The sequence below is a fragment of the Fusarium coffeatum genome (genome assembly GCF_003316985.1).
Source record: "Fusarium coffeatum strain FIESC_28 chromosome Unknown BRIP53273_contig_110, whole genome shotgun sequence".
NCBI lineage: Eukaryota > Fungi > Ascomycota > Sordariomycetes > Hypocreales > Nectriaceae > Fusarium > Fusarium coffeatum.
Window position 1 is genome coordinate 96,942 of NW_022157903.1, and position 20,358 is coordinate 117,299.

Sequence of the window (20,358 nt, forward strand, 5' to 3'; positions counted from 1 at the left end):
AGGACAATCACACCTCCTTGTTGTCTTTCTCTTTCCCCTTCCTCTCGTTATCTCTTGGCTCCGTCTGTCAATTATCTATAAAGCCCTCGCAATGGCGTCGTTTTGGCGAATCTTTTCCTCGGCATCAGCAAGCAAACCTCTTCAACACTCAGACACTCACAGCATCAATTCCGACATCATGGACACAAAGACCGACATCAATCATGTCGAGCATCTCGAACGGGATTCTCTGGATGTGATCCAGGTCTCCAAGTCCAAGGTCGAAGTCAGCGGCACAGTCAAGCTCACCGAGGGCAAGACTGTCTTCATTCCTACGCCCACAGCAGATCCGCGAGGTAGGATTCCGTCCCTGTTTGAGATCGGATTAAAGTGCTGACTCCATAAGATCCCCTGAACATGAAGATGTGGCAAAAGGCTGTTGTCCTCATCATCATCTCGCTTTGTGAGTGCAACCCTACTGAAACTACTCTCGTCAAGAATTGGTACTAACGAAACAAAAGTCTCGACAATTGGTCTTGCCCTCGTTTCTGGATTTGGAGGTCTTCTGGGCTTCTACATTCCAGCCTATGAGGCTGCTGGTAAGGGTTATGCCGACATCACTCATCTGATGACTTATCCCACCCTCTTCATGTAAGCCCAACTATCCTCAGAGTATCAGAAGAATTGGCCCCGCAGAGCATAAGAGACGAAATAATTTGGTTGCCTTATGCAAGCTTAGGCTAGTAATTAGGCTACTTTATTTCTGTAGCCTAAGCCTTGGAGGACAATTCTTCCGACACCCACCTGACTATCAGCGCAATACCCGTGACATGACTAACACCTTCGTAGGGGCATTGGAAACCTCATCGGTATGCCACTCGGAATCGCGGTCGGTCGACGAATCGTTCTCATCGGAGCTACAATCATCATGATCATGAGCGCTGGCTTGTGTGCTGGTGCCACAAACTATGAGTGGCATCTCGCAGGACGTGTTATTCTCGGACTATCTGCTGGTCAAAGCGAGGCTCTTGTGCCCATGATCACTCAGGTAAATACCTCTGACTCAGATATCATAACATAACTAATTGAGGACAGGAAATCTTCTTCCTCCACGAGAGAGGTCGCTGCATGATGATCCAACAAACCATCCAGACCATCGCCACAGCTGTCTTTACCATCTTTGCCGGTCCCATCGCCGAAGCCATTACCCCTGGTTGGTGGTACGGTCTTGGCGCCATTCTCTCAGGAGTCTGCTTGGTTTTCACCATCTTTTTCGTCCCCGAGACCAAGTACCCAAGATCCAATGCATCCTACCAAGCCGGTGGTAGCTCAGACGATGAGGCCACTGTCATTGTCTGCACCGAGCGCCCGGAGCTTGACTACGTCAACTTTGCTCCCCGTACCTGGCGATCTGACATGCGACTCTGGGTCGGCGAGCCTGAATGGAACAAGGTGGTGGAGATCTTTACTGTAAGCTATTCGGGTCCATCTCAGTCTCGACCTTACTAACCCTTGCTAGCAAACCTTTAGTCTCATGCTCTTCCCCAATGTCTTGTGGGCCCTACTTCTCAACGGTCTCACCCTTGGTGTCAACATTGCCATTGGTACCACATACGGTCACATCGTTACAAGCCCTCCCTACAACTGGCCCCAGTCTTCAGCTAGTTATGTCAATGCTGGTCAAATCGTGACATCCTTGGTGGCCCTTCCCTGCTTCGGCTATGGCTCTGATCTGCTCATCAAGTGGTTTGCTAACCGTCGAAACGGCATCCACGAGCCTGAAGTCCGCATCATTCCTCTTGCCTTCCCAATCATCGTCGGTATCTTTACCGCTGTCTTGTATGGTCTGGGAGCAGCCCATCCCGAGAACTACCACTGGTTTGTCTTTGTCTGGGCCGTCGCCGGTATGTTACCAACTCACTCTCTTCGTTCTATCAATTTTCTAACAAAGGCTAGCGTACTACTTCGCTTTTGTCGGTGCTAATATCGTCGCTATTACATATCTTTTGGATAGTTATCCTCAGCGCGCTGGTCCTCTGCTTGTCATCATCTGCGCCATGCGTGGCGTTATGTCGTTCGGCGTTTCCTACGGCATTTCCCCCTTCATTGACAGAAACGGCTACGACGGAGCTTTTGCAGTCTTTGGAGGCCTCACAGGAGCTTTTGGTGTCATCGGTATCTTCATCTTCATCTGGGGTAAGAAGATTCGCCAGTTCACAACCCGGTGGGCTGTGGATAAGGCCAAGAACGAGTAACAACCCGGAAATATTACATAATCACGTGGGATGCTGCTTTCTTGTCAGAATAGCTTTATGAGTGTATGAACTTGATGGTTGGTTGGAATGGAAATTGTTGTTGATCGATCTGCCTTTCGTCTCGCTTTGGTACACGTTTCCGGAGCTCACTTTTTCCGGGAGCTCCTTGAGAATACTGTCTATGTTTAGATTATGAAAAGAACCTTATTGTCTAATGTTTAGGATAAGGAAGTCAAAGTACCTAAAGGCTAAGCCTAAGTTTTGCCTAACTTTACGAAAAGGCTACATGATGCCAAGAGGTACTCGAGAGGATTTCACCTGCAACACGTGCCCCAATTAGAACTGAACAATGATTTACACACTTGGAATAACCTATTGCAAGAACTTTGAGTAGCTTCATGGCATTGGAAATACAAGTATCCTATTGTCATTACTATCACCCTGTCCAACCCATCATCACGGAACCGCGGTCCCGTCCTTCTGCCGTTGCTCCCAATCCGCAGCCCCATCATAGTCACTATTGTACTTCACAAACTGTGCAGGATCTAACTTAATCTCCTTGCTGACACCGTCCGTTGCTGGCTTCGCCTGTTCCCTGCTGAACTTCTGAATCAACGTCGCTCTGTCATATCTGGCTGCAAATACCCTCTCCAGAGCCTCCCCAACCTGTTCTCTGGAGCGGACTTCCGACAAGAAAGCACTAATGGCTTCTGCATCTTCGATGCTTTGGGAAGCACCTTGGCCTTGTGTGGGTAACATGGCATGCGCAGCGTCGCCAATGAGAATGGTACGTCCCTTGACCCAATTTGGTAGAGGATCAATGTCACGGAGCTGCCAGAGTGCGATATCCGGCGCTGCCTTGAAAATGTCGTGTAGCCAAGATGGGAAATCTGAGTATGCTTCTAGGAGTTTCTCGATACTGCCGGGTGCTACCCAACTATCTGAGCTCTCCTCTGCAAGCTTCTCGTCTGGCACCAAAGCAACGATACCGTAGAGTTTGCTGCCTCTTCCCGGTCCCATGATGATTCTCCTGTCATGGCCCATGATCATGGTTGTTTTGGGATCCGCAGGGTCCAGAACCTTGTCAGGTAGAGTAAGACCCTTTAGATTCTCAGTGGGTATCAGCATTCGATATGCTGATGTTCCAGTTGGTAAGGGTTCCCTCTTCTCCCCTACAACAGCTGTTCTCACAGCACTGTGAATGCCATCTGCTCCAATGATGACGTCTCCTCGGACTTCTTCCCCGGAGTCAAGCTTCACAATACCTTCCTCGCAGTCGACGCTCGCCACTTGACAACCAGTTCGAATCTCCACAGGGTTTCCTGGGATCAATTCGCTGGCCGCTGCAGTACCAAGAGCAGACTGCAGATCTTGTCTGTGATAAAGGACACGATCTGCGCCAAACTGCCCTTTTTGAAAAGGCAGTTCTCTCACCAAATTGCCATCAGCATCAAAGATTCTGAATCCTTGATCGATCTGGGGCTCTGCGCTCTCAAGAAATTGATCAAGTTTCCACTTAGTGATAATCTTGCTAGCATTTGGCTGGAGAGAAATGAGAGCACCGACTTCACGAAGAAGACGAGAGCGCTCGAGTACGGTGATGCGTCTGTTGGGATGTCTAAGAGCACAAGCCTGGAATCATTTAGCTTCGACTCTAGTTATCTTTTGGGAGAACTTACAGTGGCTAGGCCGGCGATTCCGCCACCAACAATAACGATGTGTAAATCAGGTAGGCTTCCCATGATTAATTTGTGAATAGTTCCGTTTTCTTGGTATTGATGAACTCAACCTTCCCCTGCTGGTTGCATCTTATACGCCCGTGCCAAGGGTCATGTCCGGGGACGCTAGCATCCGCTAGGTTCGGGGTTGAGCGAACCGTATCCGAACCGAGATGTACGAACCGAAGCCACCAACCCTCCATACCACTGAAAGCCAAGCCGATAATCGCTGAACCCCTCAAATCTCACCCGAGGCAATTGCCGTGACGAATGGGGGTTTTTTACTTATGCATTCGTCAGCCAACGGATTTAGAGCAGATGAATTGGGTTGAATCGTGAACCACCTCCGGCCAAGACCGGGGGCTAGGTCCGGAGTGACATTTTGCGGGGTGACAGCATGGTACGGAAGACAGATCACCCAGGAAGCAGCACAGTCACATCAATTCATCAATCGAGTCAATCATCTCGATCTCGATCTTGATTTTTCCGAGGTCATTCATCTAGTGCTCTGCCATAAATAATTTATCCATTTGAGAGGAATTAATTACATGGTACTGTAGGCAATTGCCAGCCTTTGAAACGCGCACCAATTTTACAATTTCCAATTTTCGCTTGCCTACGTTTAGAGAACTTGACATTTAAAGCATTTATCACTATTTTACAGAAGCTTCTGCTCGTGGGATCAAAAGTGTTATTTTATTAAGTACGCATTGCGGGCATCTTTATCACCAGATGTGTCAGAAGCAAACCCCGAGTAGAAGTCACTAGCAGACCCCGAGTAAGAGAGGTCTCTTCACAGAAACGAGTTCGAAGATGATGTCAAAAGAGTGATACTATTGTGCTATACTACATAAAACTAAGAACCAATTCATATTCATCCAGTCTTCCCCTCTAGCTCGCCTCAGCCTTGATATAAGGAATACCCGTCAACTTGAAAGCCCGCTCACTAAGTTGTGGCTCATGCAGAGGTCTGTCCCGGACAATATGGTCAGGCTTCCCATTCCTTTTAGCCTCGTTAGATCCGACATGGCGAGCGTTGGGCCAGTGCGTAGTGCCAATTCTGCGCTCGAAAGCATCCTTCTTGCGGATGAGATCCTCTTGGGATGCCTCCGAAACCGGCATGAAGCAAGTGTAGATTGCAAAACGGTCCTGATTACCCTTCACAGGAACGTTGTAATGCGGCGTTCTCGAATCCCACACGATTAGATCCCCGGGGTCAGCCTCGACCTTGTACCACTCGCAGTCGTTGTCCTCGAGCCACTTCATGCCCTTGTCGGTGAAACCGTACCACTCTGGGGTCCAGGCAGGAATACGCTCTTCAGTGCCACGGATATCATCGTGGAATTGCTGGCTGAGAAGATGACCACCCTTGGCAACAATCAGCCCCCCGTCGTTCGGGCCGTTCGGGAGTAGGTTGACGAGTCCCTGAAGGCAACGGAAGCCGGGCTTGTCGGGGTCTTGATCCTGGTGAGGCCAGGGCTTGTTTGCGGGCAGGTTCTCTCGGTTGGAGAAGCCATAGTTGATAGCATCGAAGGAAACGATAAGTTCTTCAGTTCCGAGCGCCTTCTCGAAAGCGCCGACAACACCGGGCTCAGAGCGGACACCCCAAACAAAGTCCTCGTGGGCTGCAGCATAGTTCAAAAGCATGCCCTTCTCGTTGATGACAGGGAGCTTGTCAGGGTGAACGGTGGATCGATCGTTTCGGTTGTATCCTTGACCACTTTGCATTGTTAGTTCAAGTGCTTTCTCATCATTTACGAGTATTCTACTTACAAGCTCTCAAGCAGACCGTACATGCGGTTGGCGTAGCTCAAAGCTCGGTCTCTGGGAATAGCGCCCTTGATGACAGCGTATCCGTCACGGACGAGATCATCTCTCCAGTCGCCATATCGTCGGTCATTGCCGTCAATGACGATACGCTCAAGACCCTCTGGTCGAAGAGTGAGCGTAGGGTGCTCTTGTGTGGTGGTGGTAGTAGTTGCTGAAGGAGCCATTGTGCTAATGTCTGTTGTTTGTAATGAACAAGTCAGATAGTTCGTTGTTGAGCTCTGGCATGAATTAATTTGCAAGTAGCCGTCTTTAATCCTTTATATGTATCGAAACCATCGAGTGGTCTACTCCACCGATCCTCATACGGACGAGAATCCGGGGTCACACTAGTGAGTAACGTGGAGGCGTGGGAGGAATAGCCCGAACCGAACCCCCCACCGAACCGAGCTCGGTTCTGGATGAGACGAGGGGCGAGGGGACTCAACTATACCCTATACTTGTGTCAGATGCTCTAAATTAAGTGTGCAAGCTAAACAACTGGGTGTTAGTCCAGATTCTCCTCATTGGTATGGTCTCGTGCCCCAGAACCACACGTTGGATCGGTACTCCATTCTACAGGGGATTCATGACACTGATGCAGTTCCACTGTCACTTTCTACTCGACAACAGTATACTCTTAAGTCTAGACGCAGTGTCATACATACAAACTGCCGATTTCCAGCCGGCTTTAGACATCATGTATGTTAGGTATCAGGTTTCTCATGAGGAACTATGCAAAGACCATATACCAGGTCTCCGGATCTTTTCCCTGGGTCTACATTAGACTGGTTTCAGTCTGTTAATGCTATTTTGTAACATAACAGTCACGAAACGAGATGAGCTGGTGTATCATGTGCCCGAGTGGGAGAAGGAGGTCAAACACACTCATTGCCGATGCTACCTTGATCATCGTATGTTGTCGAGCGGATACGGTTCGGCTCGGTGGATAAGGGTCTAGAACCGACGACGATCATTTTCTGGTGTTTTATATCAAGCAAGTCCCAAGGGAAAAGTTGGGGCTTTATGTCAAAAGTCTCAATTCTTCGCCATAACACGTTCACCCGCTCGGCGCAACCTTCTGACAGAATACCGGATATTTGTGTACGATTCAACAGATTGAAATACCAAACATAACATGAGTCATCATTAGGGTATCTTCTAAACGCAGACTAATCCTCTCCGTTATCCTCTTAGCATCCTAACACATACCGTCGCCGATAGTCGCAAAATCGCTCTCCATCACCGCCCAGAAATGATCCAACGGCATCGCCTGGAACGGATCCTGAAAATACTCCAACGGATCAAAAACGAAGGAACCAGCTCCTCCTGCATCTACGAATTGACTCGGCGATAACATCCTGTCCAAGCTCGAGTCCTGCGAGTCCTGTTGTGGTATTCTCGGCGTCTCTGTAGTCGAGCTATCGCCAGACAAAACCTGGTTCACACGGACTGATAATTCCAACACGCCTTTAACAAACTCGCTGTGTTGCCCGACATTCTTCCAGGAATCGGCGGCATAATCAGAGCCTATTCTCACAAGCTCTCCATCGGATCGGCCCATGCGCTTATGCGGCTTCTTGAATGTTTGTAGCGCAAGAGTGACAGCTGCGAGAAAGGTAGGAGTTGGAGTCAGAAGTAGGAAATTAGGATGTGTGTCGGCAAACTCCGCCACTTGGGTAATGATGGACCGCGCAGCTTCCACGCAGGTGTTCTGGCTTTGCAATAGCCTTGAGATGCTGTGAAGTTTGGCTTCCTGCTTTTGTACTTGGTTTTGGAAAGACGTTTCAGGGAAGATGAGCGATGCGCGTAGAAGAGTGATTTGTGCCTGTGAATACAGTAAGCGTTTGGCCTGGCGCTGCAGTTAACGTGGTTTCTTACCTGGTGGAAATGCAGAGATATGAAGACTTCGAATGACTTTTCCTCCGTGGTCTTTGCATTCTGACTTGTCTTTGCATCCTCTGCTCCCTCGTCTAACCAATCAACTAAGGCTTGATCTAACTGGGCAATCCCTGACAAGAAATCTAGGGCGCTCTCTGCTCTTCTTTGGAAGATGTGCTCGCTGATCTTACCGACCAATAGAGATAGAGTGACCCATCTGATAAAGCAAGGGTTCAGACCGCTGGCCTTGTCAGGCAAAGGCTGGTCGCAGTCTGTGATTTCTATTGCACTCGGTCGTCCGGTTTCTAACTGCATGGACTTCTCCAGGGCGTAGCAGGCCCACCAAACTCTAGAGTGTAGTTTCCGGTCGACCTGGTTTCCTGAGTCCTCGTTGGGGTTTGATACAGCGATTTTTCGGTGAATGCCTATGGAATACCCTATGCGGACTGCTTGACCTGATAAATGCCCCATCAGAAGGGTTCGTGAAGATATTTATTACGCTTTGCACATACCTAATAGATGCCAACACTGTCCATCTTTACCTGAGACAGAAGAGTCAGTAGAGATACCAAGTGGTCACAAGAAATGAGACTTACCTCTACAACGCATAGCCACTGCTAGTAGAACAAGGGCTTGCACTGAACTCATGTATGGAAAGCTGAGCAAGTGGCTCACGAGCGAATAAGCGCCGGTGAGATAACCTGTCGCTGCAGTCGATATCGCACCTTCATGGTCGTCCATACCGATGCTCAACACCGCGTAGATTGCTGCCAAAGCTGGCGCGTCCACGGAAGTTATTGCGCCTTGCAGGCCACCCTGACAAGTCTGTTGTAATTCTGAGAAGCGCAGGACATCTGATATAAAGGCTGTATGATCGAGGACGGGGACGAGAGGGTGCGTTCGGCTGAAAAACTTCTTGATGCAGGGTTCCATGATGGACATGCTTGGTAGGTCTGGTAGGCTCGGCACCAATGGCAGTGCGTACTCTTCAGTAAAACACATACCCCAGTGAAAGTGTCGACCGATTGGATCTAATCCGCGTCTCTGAAGAAACAGGTCGATGAAGCGAGTGAGACATTGCAGACTAGAGGATCCCATATACTACACAAGGTCAGTCGCCGTCAATCGCCTTCAATCACATGGGGACCCTCAAGACTCACCTTTATGCGATGCGACGACTCATCCGTGTTCATGACCACATCAGGACTATCGTTCGTTTGTCCATCCGTGCCACTTTCAGGCGTAGTCTCTTGATATGCGCGCTCAATCCACGAAGGCGGTCTCTCTTTATTCCCACTCGCCGACAACGGCGTCGAAGCAGTAATTTGCGACCCGACAAGCGAAGCCGGAGAACTGTGCTGACTAGCAATTGAAGCTCTGCGCGGTACCGAAGATAACGTAGACGTGCTCTGTGAGCCCTTATGAGGCCATTTCCTCACAGCAGGGCCGTTGGGTCGTCGCGGGTCAAAGGTCTGGCACTCGTCGCCTCTCAGGACGCAATTGCGACATTTGGGGGTTGTCGCGTCGCATCGGACCTTGCGCTTGCGACACTGTGTGCAAGCTAGAGAGAGGCGCCCGCGTTTGGATCGGGGAGGACGCGGTGAGAGGCTTTGAGATTCTGAGTCCATGATTGTGGTGAAGAGAATGAAATGCGACACAGAATGAGAAGAGAGTCGTCCCGAGGGTGTCGCCAACAATTTGTATTTTCCCTCCGCGTATCACCACCAATGTCCGGGGTAAAAAGCCACTAAACGAGTCCCCCGCATTCGTGGGGATCTCCGATTCTGCGGAAGACTTCAACGGGATTTCCAATTGATCAGGGAGTCAGAAAATGGTGGGCAAAGATCTACACTGATCTGCACAAGTTATTTTATCTCCCGCTCTATTCACGGCCAAGCTTTTTTACTACCCGTGTCCCTCCTGTCACGGACGGCGATGTCGCAATGTTTGATGTCGCGGGGTAAGAAACATGGGGGTTTGTCTCTACAATGGGACTAGATGGTCGAGGCCCTGCATCACTTGGTCATGTTCCATTATCGCTGTTCTCATTGGAGATGGACATTCTTGAGGCGTGGTTAGCTTGTCGCTCAACTTCGGTTCGATTCGGTTCGGGAAAAGGTATCCTTTGAGGGCAAGGGTGAGGGGACGCGCGAGTAAGTTTAACCAGCCATCGTTGTCAATCACGACTCGTCAATTCGCGAAGGGTCAATATGAACCGAAGTCTCAACACCATTAATTCGATAGCCAGAAGAAATTGGCCTCCGAGCATAAGAAACGAAATAATTTATGCGAACTTAGACCAAAACTTAGGTTAGTTTATGTTGGTAATCTAAGCCTTAGAAGACGATTCTTTCGCAACCCACCTGGCTGGGCCTATATGCTACTGGATACGAAAACCCTTAAAGGAGGAACATCAAAATGGGAGATCTCCTGCGCTGACGAGTCCCTTGCTTCAATTCACCCTCAAACAAATTGATCTCGGCCAAATGACCAATTACCTGCGCTCCATTCCAAGACAAAGATCGCTACCGGGATCTCTCAGCTCCGAACCGAGCCGAACCGAATCCACAACAGCACCCTTTCTCAGAAAATGGTACGTCCAATCTTCCTCATGTCTACATAATCACGAGCTCCATTTCGAAACCAAGATTTTCGACCGTTACATCCCAGCGTATCATGTCGGAGCCACTACAATCACAGCCACAGTCTTCTGCCTCACCCCAAGATGAACACCACAACGAGAAAGATGCTATGGGCTCCCGTCTCGAACCTGTCGAGACAGGGGCCTCATACGTTCCTCCACATATGAGCACCCTTCAACGACGCCTTGTAGTCTTGTCTCTTTGTTTAACTCTTTTTCTGTGTGCGTTGGACACGACTATCTTGGCGACTGCTCTTCCTACTATTGGCAATGAACTTTCTGTTTCGGCTCGCGAGTATGCTTGGATTGGATCTTCGTATACCCTTTCTACAACAGCGGTGACGCCAGTATGGGCCAAGATTTCTGACATTGTTGGTCGCAAGCCTAGTATGATGAGTGCCACTGGTCTCTTCATGGCTGGTAGTCTCATTTGTGCTTTGGCGAACTCGAGTAGTATGCTCATCGGTGGAAGAGTCGTTCAAGGTCTTGGTGGTGGTGGATGTATGGTTCTCATCACCATTCTCATCGGAGACTTGTTTCCACTGAAGGATCGTGCCAAGTACTATGGTATCACAGGACTTGTATTTGGCATTGCTGGAGCTATCGGTCCAGTCTTGGGGGGTGTCTTCTCTCAAGCTGTTACTTGGAGGTGGTGCTGTAAGTATACTCCAGCTGAAGCTCAACATGAACTAACCTTACTCGCAGTTTACATCAACCTACCATTCGAGGGTGTTGCTCTGGTTGCACTCTTCTTTCTCCTCAAGGTCAACATCGAAAAGGAGCCTCTCATCGACGGTCTACGCAGTCTTGACTGGGTCGGCTTCGCTTTCATCATCGGCGGCACCATCTGCTTCCTTTATGGCCTCGAAGCCGGTTCAGGTGGTCTCGCGCCCTGGAACTCCGCTTTTGTCATCTGCTTGATCGTCTTTGGGTTCCTCATACTGGTTCTATTCATGGTATGGGAAGCCAAAGTCGCCAAGAACCCTATCATCCCTATTCGAGTCTTCCATAGCAGGACGAACATTGCTGCCTTTGCAGTGGCAAATCTGCACTCCTTCATCTTCATCTCGTACGACTACTTCTTGCCTCTTTACTTTCAAGTCATCCTGGGTTTCTCACCTATCATTTCGGGAGTCACATTATTCGCTCTCATCATTCCCATGTCCATCTCGACAGGTCTTGGTGGCGTCTTCGTTAGAAAGACCGGGAATTACAAGATCTTGATCCTCATTGGAGCCACCCTCATGACTCTGGGAACAGGCCTCTTTATTAGCCTCGGTCAACGAAAGGAATGGCCTAAGCTGATCATCTTCCAGATCCTCGCAGGTCTGGGATGTGGTGTCCTCTTCCAGAACCCCATGATCGCTCTGCAGACTCACGTGCGTCAGAGAGATATGGCGGCGGCAATGTCAGCTTACACTTTCATGCGCGGGTTGTTCGTTTCCATATCGCTCGTTGTAGGAACAGTCTTAATTCAGCGAACTGTTCGCGGTGGTGAATTGACGCATGTGTCAGAGGATAAGGAGCAAGGCGAGACTGATAAACAGGGGTATATCAGTGGACTGAGAATTATGTGGGCATTCTACACAGCCCTTTGTGGATTGATGGTGGTCTCGGCTGTCTTTATCCTCCCCAAGCCCAAGAAGACGGAGGCAAGTAGCGAGACTGGCAGTGACGCGCAACAGAGCGATAAGACAGACGCGATAGCTTAGACATGAAGAATAGCGCACAAGTATAGATGCGATATCAATATTATAGTTGCAACAGAATTCGGTTCAGACAGCAAATGGAACCTCTAAGGCTTAGGTTACTGGAACAAAGTCACCCAAGTGCTGGTCTAAGCTATCATAAAGTGACCAAACTACTTCGTCCCTTAGGCTTTTAGGGACTAATTCTTCTGAAACACTGAGGGGTGTTGGGCCAAAATAGATTTTGGTAGCAATAGAATTGATTTAAACAGCAAATGGATCTTCGTTAGGATCAGTGTTGCGTACATACTCAGATCCCTTAGCTGTATCGTCTGCAACGTCTTGTCCATACTGATCCGCGATAAATGCATAGGTCATATCAATACCAGCCGAGATGCCCGAGGCTGTCCAGATATTTCCATCTACCACCCATCTAGCCTTTCTTGCCCACTTGACATTGACACCTTGAGTCAGGACCTAGAATTATTAGCAAAATGTCCCGAACTCGTTGTGGATCTGTAACTTACCCATTCGAAGGCTAGCTTGTTACTAGTAGCATTCTTGCCATCAAGAAGTCCTGTCTGAGCCACAATTACACTTCCCGTGCAGACAGTCAAGAGATATCTCAGCTTCGGATATCTCTCTTTAACAAACTCCCGCACTCGCTCGGTATTCTTTGGATCCCTGGCACCAAAGCCGCCCGGCACAATCAGAACCTCGATATCTTCCGGAGCAGTGTCATAGGTATGAGTCGGGACAACACTCTGCCCAATACAAGCGGGAATGCCCTCTGACTGAGTGGATACTGGTTCAAGCGAAGTGTGAAGAAGCGAGAGTTCGAAATGCTGTCGTCTGGATGTCCAGTTCAGGGTATCGAGAGGTCCGAAAACATCGAGAGCTTGAAAACCCGGGAACAAAGCGACGGCGTATTTCGTAGGAGGAGACATTTTCATTTGCGATTGAGAGCTGCTTCACGATGTGTTCGTGAGATGAGTCTTATATCGTGACTTGTTAGTGAGGGGTAGCGCTGTGACACCATCGTCGCACAGGATTTGTCAGCATACGAAAAAGCCAAGGCCGAACACGGCTTTCAGCTTTAGAGTCATAAAAATAAATTACTTGGAGCAGATCAATAAAGTGTTCAAATCTTTTCGTCTCTTTCGAGTCACAATCAAGCTTCGGAAACAGGATGTTGCGGTGAACAAATCTGAGTCAATTAGAATGCGTTCTCATGAGTCATTCTTAACAATCTCGGTAGAATCGTCAGTCCAGACCCTCTCATTTTGCACCAGTATTCTTAAGTTCAACCTCCGATATCCTTCCCCCTGTGTCCTCTTTCCTCGTGCTCATCTTGCCTTTCGGCACTTTGGTGAGCCAGAACAACAAAGGTGCCGCGACTATATTAAAGATAATGTAGACCCAGAAGATGCCGAAATTCCTCCACCGATCATCATAATCTGCACTTACTGTCTCCAAAAAGATGTTGGTATCGTTGCCGCTACAGAATACACATTCAGAAGTAGACCCCATACTACCTGGCGTAAGATAGCCATCAAAAGTCTCTATGTAAGGTGCCAGGTAGGCCGAACAGTTCATGGATGGTGGTGGGGAAAAATGCAGGTATTCCTCAGCAGAACAAGAGATATGTGAGTTGCCGAGACCAACAGAGAGAACGCCAGAGAAGAAGTAAGTGAAAGGAGATACCCTATACATGAAGATCCAGAAGCCAGGCATAGCTTCAGGCGACACGAGAACCCTGCGTTATTGTCAGTATCCGATCCTGTGAACTGGAACACAGCACGTACCCGCAGAAAATAAGAGACAGAGAGTGCAGTAGGTTGGTCAAGTTGCCAGCTGCTTCAGCATTCCCTACAGCAGACAAGACCATATTCGTAAAAGTTCCTGCGAAATTCATGAACGCGAGGATGAACAGGAACATGAGCGCTTCTCTCTCGGGTCCCTCATTTGCTTCCAGGGCATTATGGCGAAGTCCAATCGGGTAATACCAGGATAAGAAGATAAGAAGTGCCGATAGAGAGTTCCAAGGGATCTCAACAAGTAGGTTGGAGAGCACGAATACCTGCCATGAATATGTCTTGGATGGGCTTTCGCGAGACTGGTAAAGAGCCCTCTGAGCATCGTAATGTGGCATGATTTGAGAGCAGACGTTGGCAAAAATGACGAGAAGCATGAAAATGGCATACATCTGGTTCTGGAGCCCGTGGAGGGAATTGGATAGTTGCCAGAACGAGAAGCCGATAAAAAGTGCCTGATCGAAGGTTAGAGGCCGATGTCCAAAGAGTGGCGAGGCGAGGGACTCACGCTGAAAAGACAAAGTGCAACCTTGGAGTAAAGGTAGGAAGGCGTACGCCAGTATTGCTGGAACACTCGCTTCAGCACAACAGAGAGTTGCGTTATAAACTGTGCTGCGAATGGGCGCAATGCATCCACGTCGCTTGATCCTGTCACATGAGTGGCCAACTGCGAAAGCTCTACCTTCTTGACGGCGAGCTCGGCTTTCACTGCCTCTCGCTCCGGGGAGTCGTTCCAAAGAGAAGGCCAATCTTGTTCACTGCCAGAACCAGTGATCTCAAGCATCCATTCTGCTGGGTTCTCGTCTTCCCCACAAGGGCGCGCTCCATTGCGTTCAAAGTAGCTTGTCATGATCTTGGAGGAAGGGCCAATGTCACCAAAGTACATAGTCTTACCACCCATAGATAGGAACAGCAGACGGTCAAATGACTGGAAAAGATGGGCGGATGGTTGGTGGATTGTGCAGAGGATAGCCTGGCCATTGTCTGCGAGCCTGCGAAGGAGTTGACATATGGACCATGCTGTCTGGCTATCAAGGCCTGGATAGGATCAACGAGTCAGTGTCTGCCTGACTATGAAGATTGATTGGAGACTTACCTGAAGTGGGTTCGTCGAGAAACAGCAGTAGTGCAGGTTTCGCTGCAAGCTCGACGCCGATAGTTAAACGCTTTCTCTGTTCAATGTTCAGGCCTAGAGCAGTCAGTAGGCAGATCAATTGACTACAGCTCAAAGTGGTCCCCTAAGCTTAGGACAAAAACAAAGTACATAGTCTAAAGCTTAGCTCAGGCTGGCATAGAATATGCAAATTATTTCGTCTCTTATGCTGGGATTAGGTTTCTGAGAGCCACTTACCTTCGCCCGGGACGCCAACAATAGCATCAGCATAGGAATGCATCTCGAGAGTGTCAATGATCTGCTCCACATATTCAAGCTTCTCTTTGCGCGGAGTAGCTCGTGGCTGTCGAAGGAGAGCACTGAATGTCAGGGCTTCCCGGACAGTAGTAGTCGAAAGGTGAAGATCCTGTTGCTGCACGTAACCAGTCTTCCGTTGGAACCCTGTGTCTCTAGGTCGTCCATTGACGAGAAACTCGCCATCAACAACGCCGACACTAGTGCGATTGGCCAACACATCGAGGAGAGTTGTCTTACCCGCACCCGTGATGCCCTAGTACCTTCGTTAGTAAGTATCTTAGTCATCGGCTACGGGAGACTTACCATGAGTGCAGTCAATGTTCCTGGCTTGACCCAACCATCGACCTGATGGAGTAGCCGTCGGGTCTCCTTCTTGACCTTGATGTCATATGTCACGTCGCTCCACTGAAAGACAGCAGTCTGCTTCTCAAGCCCAGCAGCGGGTCCAAGAGCCTTCTCGTTGTCCAGGATACCCACGGAGTTCTTACCGAAGGAAGCTGTTTCTTCATCGGACTTCAATTCAAGGTAGGGCATGTGACTTCTTCGAAAAATCAAGACTTCACCCTTTGATTTCTTAGCGGAGATGTATTCAGTAGCCACCAAGTAGACTGCACAGCCGAAAATCATCAGAGCAAGCATGATACCAAAGTTTCTACAGAGGACAGTCAGTGCCGTTTCAGTCTACATTCGAATGCAGAAGACCTACCTCCACATATGGCTATGATGATATCCAAAGTTCACTGAGAGGTATGCGTCGCCATCGACGACACTTGCGCCAGCCGCGGCTCCAGTGGTCGCGCAGATCCTCTCAGCGGATGAGATGCCTTCATAGGCAGGACCTTGTGGGACAAATTTCGAGCATCCTATCGTGCGATCATGAAACTGTTTGTCTTTGTTAGCTTGAAAGACTTCTATCATTACGGCGTTGCGTGGCTAACCTCGTTAATCATCAGGGCCTCGAAAGCGTAGGCGACAGGCTAGCATAGGGTCAGTATACATCTGGCTAAAAGAAGACAGGGATCCATCCGGCTACTAACGTTGAGATAATTGAGCCACCTAAACCAAGGAACCATGTCCTTAATGGGGATAGAAAAGCCGGTGTAAATAGCCAGGGCGAGGCAAAAGAGTGAAGCAGGAGCAAGGGCCTAAGTCATCAGCGCTGATCTGATACTGGAGGTTGAAAGTCATGATAGATATCAACCTTGGAGGTTTCTTACCTCGGGGAGTGAGCGACTTAAAGCTCCTATGCAACGAAAATACATCGACATAGTCAGAGTGCAAGTGAACGTGAAGAGTAAGAAGACAAAGAAGTGACCAGGAGTACGCCGCAAGTTCGTCATGAAGTAAAGCACTAAGTTAAAGGTGAGAGATGTGAGAATTTTGTTTGGTAGGTCGCAAATCATAGAGGCTGAACGTAATTAGCATGCATCGAAAATGAAGACTCCTTGAGCGTTGAACCTACCAACGGCTTCGGTAAACGGATGATAGAAGGCATAATTCTTATGCTTCTCAACGATAGGCCTTTGCGCATAGAGCGTCATGATCTGATGGATGTGAGATGAGTCTATTATAGCGAGTGAATTGACAAACCTCAAGTGCGCTGGCGAATGCCGCCAGAAGGATCCCAAAGAATAGCAACGCGCCACGACTGTAAAGTGAATCGGTAGTATTGGGAAGGTTGTAAAAGATACTACCAACCACAAGTGCCATGATCGCATTGAAAAGAGACCCAAAGACCACAAGCGTCGCATTTGATCGCAAGGATTGGAAGGCTCGTCGTACACAGAGCGCGATTTGCTGTGGGATAGAGAGGACGTACGGGGACTTGACACGCCTGAGGAAGTATCGTTAGCCACTCATACTTGCGAGGTTCTCTAGGTGGATAACAGAAGAATTCTACTCTAAGACTTAGGGTTCTATCACAAAGTAGCCTAACTGCTAGCCTAAGCTAGCATAAAGTGGCCAAATTATTTCATCTCTTATGTCTCTAGGGGCCAATTCCTCTGACATCCTGAGGCCAGAGTAGTATAGGACTTATGAAAGGATTGACTTACTGTGATGATGCCTTGAAAGTCTTACGAAAATGTCTAAAGGCATCTAGTGACGGCCCTCCGGTAGGATACTGCTTGTTAAACATATCGATCTCCTGTAGCAAGACATCTCGTTCTTGACTGCGCTGCCATACTGCCGCGAACTCGTCTGGCGTGGAAGGTGTCTTACCTTCGAAGCCAGGTCGGACCCTCCGCTCCAACGGATTAGTGAGGGAAGTGAGAAAGTCAGCTGTTACCTGTCTGGATGCACATTCGAAGCCTAGATTGACAAAGAAGTCCTTGGCGGCGTGGATATTTCCGAAGTAAATCTGGCGCCCTTCATAAAGTACCACAACCTTATCAAAGACCTACATAGAATATCAGTGGAAGAGATGGGTGACGGAGGAAGACGGACCTACATCGTAGATAGACTGTGAAGCTTGATAGACGCTGACAAGAGCCGTTGCTCCAGTGAACTTTGTCGAGGTCCGTAGTGTTCGTACAAATTCGAGAGCGGTCGCGCTGTCAAGGCCGCGAGTACTGTTGTCCCAACACTGGAGGGTACTACCTCCGATGGCACTGTAGGTGGCATAAGTACGTGATCTTGGGGTTCTCACATAGAACTTACACTTCAGCAATGCTAACCCGCTTACGCTCACCTCCAGACACTCCTCTTATGAAATCATTGCCAACCTTTATAGAAGAGTTAGACCAGTGACTTAGACAAGATTTAGACCAGTGGTTTAGAGAATGGTTAGACCATTAGTATAAAGCTTAGGTAAATTGTACTTACAATCGTATCAACGGTGTGACTCAAGCCAAAAGCCGCCATCACAACATCACGCAGATGTGTCACGTATGTCTAAGCCAACAGTGTCAGCTTTGCTACACAAATTATTATGAAATACTAATGAAATTGAGTACCTTGCGAGTTATGTCATCTATGAGTGTACGTGGAGCCTTCGAACCATCAGTGAGCGAATCTAAGGAAAGCCAATCTTCTTCATACCCTTGCCCTGCCAGCAAATTCGAGAGTCTGTCCCACGGTCAACTGAGGAAAATGCGCGTCATTTTCTGCTTGGTAAATGCATTCCCCTCTGAAGTCCTTGTGCATAATATCCTGAGGAATACCTTGGTAATTCAGCTTCGATTCCTCCCCAATCTTGAAACCACTAGTCTCGCCAGAAATGGTCTTTAGGAATGTTGAGCAGCCACTGGGCGACAAATCAGCATTCTGTTTTTAACCATCAGTTAGTCCTGTATCCTTTACCTTCCAGGTCGACCGAGGACTAGAAGCATTTCTCCACTCCTAACCAAACCTTCAAAGTCCCTCAGAATCTGGATCTTGGCAGACTCGCCCTGACTCATGAGCTTTTTGGCAAACTTGACTACCTCCAAGGGATAATTGCCAAAGGTCTTTTGGTAGTCAGTGGCCTCACCAACTCCATGGGCCGAGAGGTCCTTGTACGCCACACCAGCAACACCGCGAGGATATTTCTCAGGGTCACGAGATGTGATACTCATGACAGCCTGCAACCAAGCAGCTATGCTGAACTCGCTTGAGTGTGGGTCAAGGGAAGGGTTATCGGGGCCTGAGAAAGGGTTGATGGGCTTGCTATCCTGCTGCTTGAGCTCCGAAGAGATGGACTTGGCGAGAACGGTGAGACGTTCTTCTTCCTCACCTGTGAAGGGTGAGAGAATAGTGGACTTGACCTGATCTGGCTCTGTCTGCACAGCACTCTGTGGCATCTGGACAGGTTGAGCATCCGACACCTCTTCGGTCTTGGTGTCGGCGATTGTCTCTTGGAAGTAGGATGGGCGACCGTTCTCGTGAACGACCTTCATGTTAGGGTCCTTCAGATACTCGCCCATGGGAGCACTGGTCCATTCGCCATTTGCCATGCGAGCAACACAGCAATGCCAAGGCGTAGTGAAGCCAGTGTTGGTGTCGAGCAGACTCATTGAGATTTTGTGTTCGCCAGTGGAATGATGGATGGAGAGTCGCAAGTAGTTCGGGAAGCCATTCTTGACAGCACCTGCAAAGGCCTGAAGAGCATCGAGTCAGTCCCTGTGGCTGGTATGGGAGTCGATATGGAGACTTACATATCCTCGGATGAGCATCTGCTTGGCAAGATACCTCACATCCCTTCTGTACTCATTGGCACCACGGCCATTTCCAATAGGGAAGATGTGTTTGAGATCAGACTCCAGGAATCGGCGATAGCCAAGGTATGTCATCATGGTATCAGGATTGTCTTTGATCTCTTGGTGGATGTCGATGTCATCCTTACCAAAACGGTTGAGGAAGGCTCGGCGGAAGTTGGTAGCGTTGGCGACATACGCAATCTCCTTCATGTCGGGAGGCATAGGGAAGTCGATCAGGTCCTTGATCCTAGAAAAGCCGATGTACTCGAACTTGGCGGAAGACATCTTGCGAAGGGCTTGTCCATAGGCCCATGTATCGCGGTCGGAAATACTCAACAGATCTTGGAAAGCTTAGAAGTAATCTCTAACAGATAAGTCGTAGTGGCTACATACCGTTGTAGACGATACCATCAGAAATGATAACGCAGCGCGCTCCGGGTGAATAGATCTCTTTAATACGAGCGCACATAGTGTTGAGACGACCAAGGGCAAGTTCCTCAGCCTTGTCAGGGAGGATGCCAAACACTTTGTAGGCCTTGTTTGCTGATTTGAAGGGAAAGGCAGGCAGGCACATGTCAACCCGAGTCCCGGCGGTCACGAACTTGTTCACAACGGCCAAGAACTTGGGCCTTCCAGCCTCGAGCCTCTCCTTACTGTCGTTGAACTTATTCAAGGCATAGTCAAAGATGACGTCAAGGATTTGAGACGAGATATCGGTGATAGAAGAGTCAACCTCGCTCTGCTCTGGGACGTCACCTGCAGGAAGAGCTTCTGCTTGCGACGAATCAGAGCGCTCGACCACAGAGTCGGTCGCGACTGGTTTTGAAGGTACAGCCATCGTGTTTGTGGGTTGGTATAGAGAAAGCCGGATAAGGCGGGAAGATCTGCAGAAGAGAAAGAAAAGAAATGGTTATGTGAAGATCACTGCAGGTGACACAGCAGCAGCCGCAGGCTATGAGATGTCTCAAAGAAGGTGAATGGCTTTGTGAA

General features: G+C 48.9%; 7 protein-coding genes across 7 annotated transcripts; 2 read left to right on the plus strand and 5 right to left on the minus strand.

Moving 5' to 3' along the window:
• Nucleotides 1-178: 178 nt before the first annotated feature.
• Nucleotides 179-2,234, plus strand: FIESC28_05054 (uncharacterized protein; the record flags this gene model as incomplete). The annotated part of the gene is made up of 7 exons (XM_031159201.1): nt 179-335; nt 386-442; nt 501-630; nt 829-1,027; nt 1,075-1,449; nt 1,499-1,883; nt 1,936-2,234. 7 exons carry the CDS (start codon nt 179-181, stop codon nt 2,232-2,234), a joined length of 1,602 nt encoding a protein of 533 aa, XP_031016701.1.
• Nucleotides 2,235-2,690: 456 nt separating this feature from the next.
• On the minus strand, nt 2,691-3,976 carry FIESC28_05055 (uncharacterized protein; the record flags this gene model as incomplete). The annotated part of the gene is made up of 2 exons (XM_031159202.1): nt 2,691-3,866; nt 3,914-3,976. The coding sequence occupies 2 exons, from the start codon at nt 3,974-3,976 to the stop codon at nt 2,691-2,693; spliced, it is 1,239 nt and encodes a 412-aa protein (XP_031016702.1).
• Nucleotides 3,977-4,843: 867 nt separating this feature from the next.
• On the minus strand, nt 4,844-5,946 carry FIESC28_05056 (uncharacterized protein; the record flags this gene model as incomplete). The annotated part of the gene is made up of 2 exons (XM_031159203.1): nt 4,844-5,672; nt 5,726-5,946. The coding sequence occupies 2 exons, from the start codon at nt 5,944-5,946 to the stop codon at nt 4,844-4,846; spliced, it is 1,050 nt and encodes a 349-aa protein (XP_031016703.1).
• A 1,013-nt stretch (nt 5,947-6,959) lies between these two features.
• Nucleotides 6,960-9,267, minus strand: FIESC28_05057 (uncharacterized protein; the record flags this gene model as incomplete). The annotated part of the gene is made up of 5 exons (XM_031159204.1): nt 6,960-7,586; nt 7,640-8,094; nt 8,152-8,181; nt 8,236-8,740; nt 8,800-9,267. 5 exons carry the CDS (start codon nt 9,265-9,267, stop codon nt 6,960-6,962), a joined length of 2,085 nt encoding a protein of 694 aa, XP_031016704.1.
• Nucleotides 9,268-10,229: 962 nt separating this feature from the next.
• On the plus strand, nt 10,230-11,992 carry FIESC28_05058 (uncharacterized protein; the record flags this gene model as incomplete). Its single annotated transcript, XM_031159205.1, has 3 exons — nt 10,230-10,232; nt 10,310-10,937; nt 10,986-11,992. The coding sequence occupies 3 exons, from the start codon at nt 10,230-10,232 to the stop codon at nt 11,990-11,992; spliced, it is 1,638 nt and encodes a 545-aa protein (XP_031016705.1).
• Nucleotides 11,993-12,232: 240 nt separating this feature from the next.
• Nucleotides 12,233-12,915, minus strand: FIESC28_05059 (uncharacterized protein; the record flags this gene model as incomplete). The annotated part of the gene is made up of 2 exons (XM_031159206.1): nt 12,233-12,445; nt 12,496-12,915. 2 exons carry the CDS (start codon nt 12,913-12,915, stop codon nt 12,233-12,235), a joined length of 633 nt encoding a protein of 210 aa, XP_031016706.1.
• A 331-nt stretch (nt 12,916-13,246) lies between these two features.
• FIESC28_05060 (uncharacterized protein) lies at nt 13,247-20,206 on the minus strand (the record flags this gene model as incomplete). Its single annotated transcript, XM_031159207.1, has 20 exons — nt 13,247-13,724; nt 13,774-14,237; nt 14,291-14,820; nt 14,879-14,971; nt 15,134-15,446; nt 15,497-15,845; nt 15,900-16,075; nt 16,132-16,170; nt 16,231-16,338; nt 16,411-16,601; nt 16,656-16,737; nt 16,784-17,027; nt 17,248-17,591; nt 17,643-17,802; nt 17,852-17,916; nt 18,017-18,085; nt 18,233-18,437; nt 18,494-19,269; nt 19,327-19,709; nt 19,762-20,206. 20 exons carry the CDS (start codon nt 20,204-20,206, stop codon nt 13,247-13,249), a joined length of 5,514 nt encoding a protein of 1,837 aa, XP_031016707.1.
• Nucleotides 20,207-20,358: the final 152 nt, after the last annotated feature.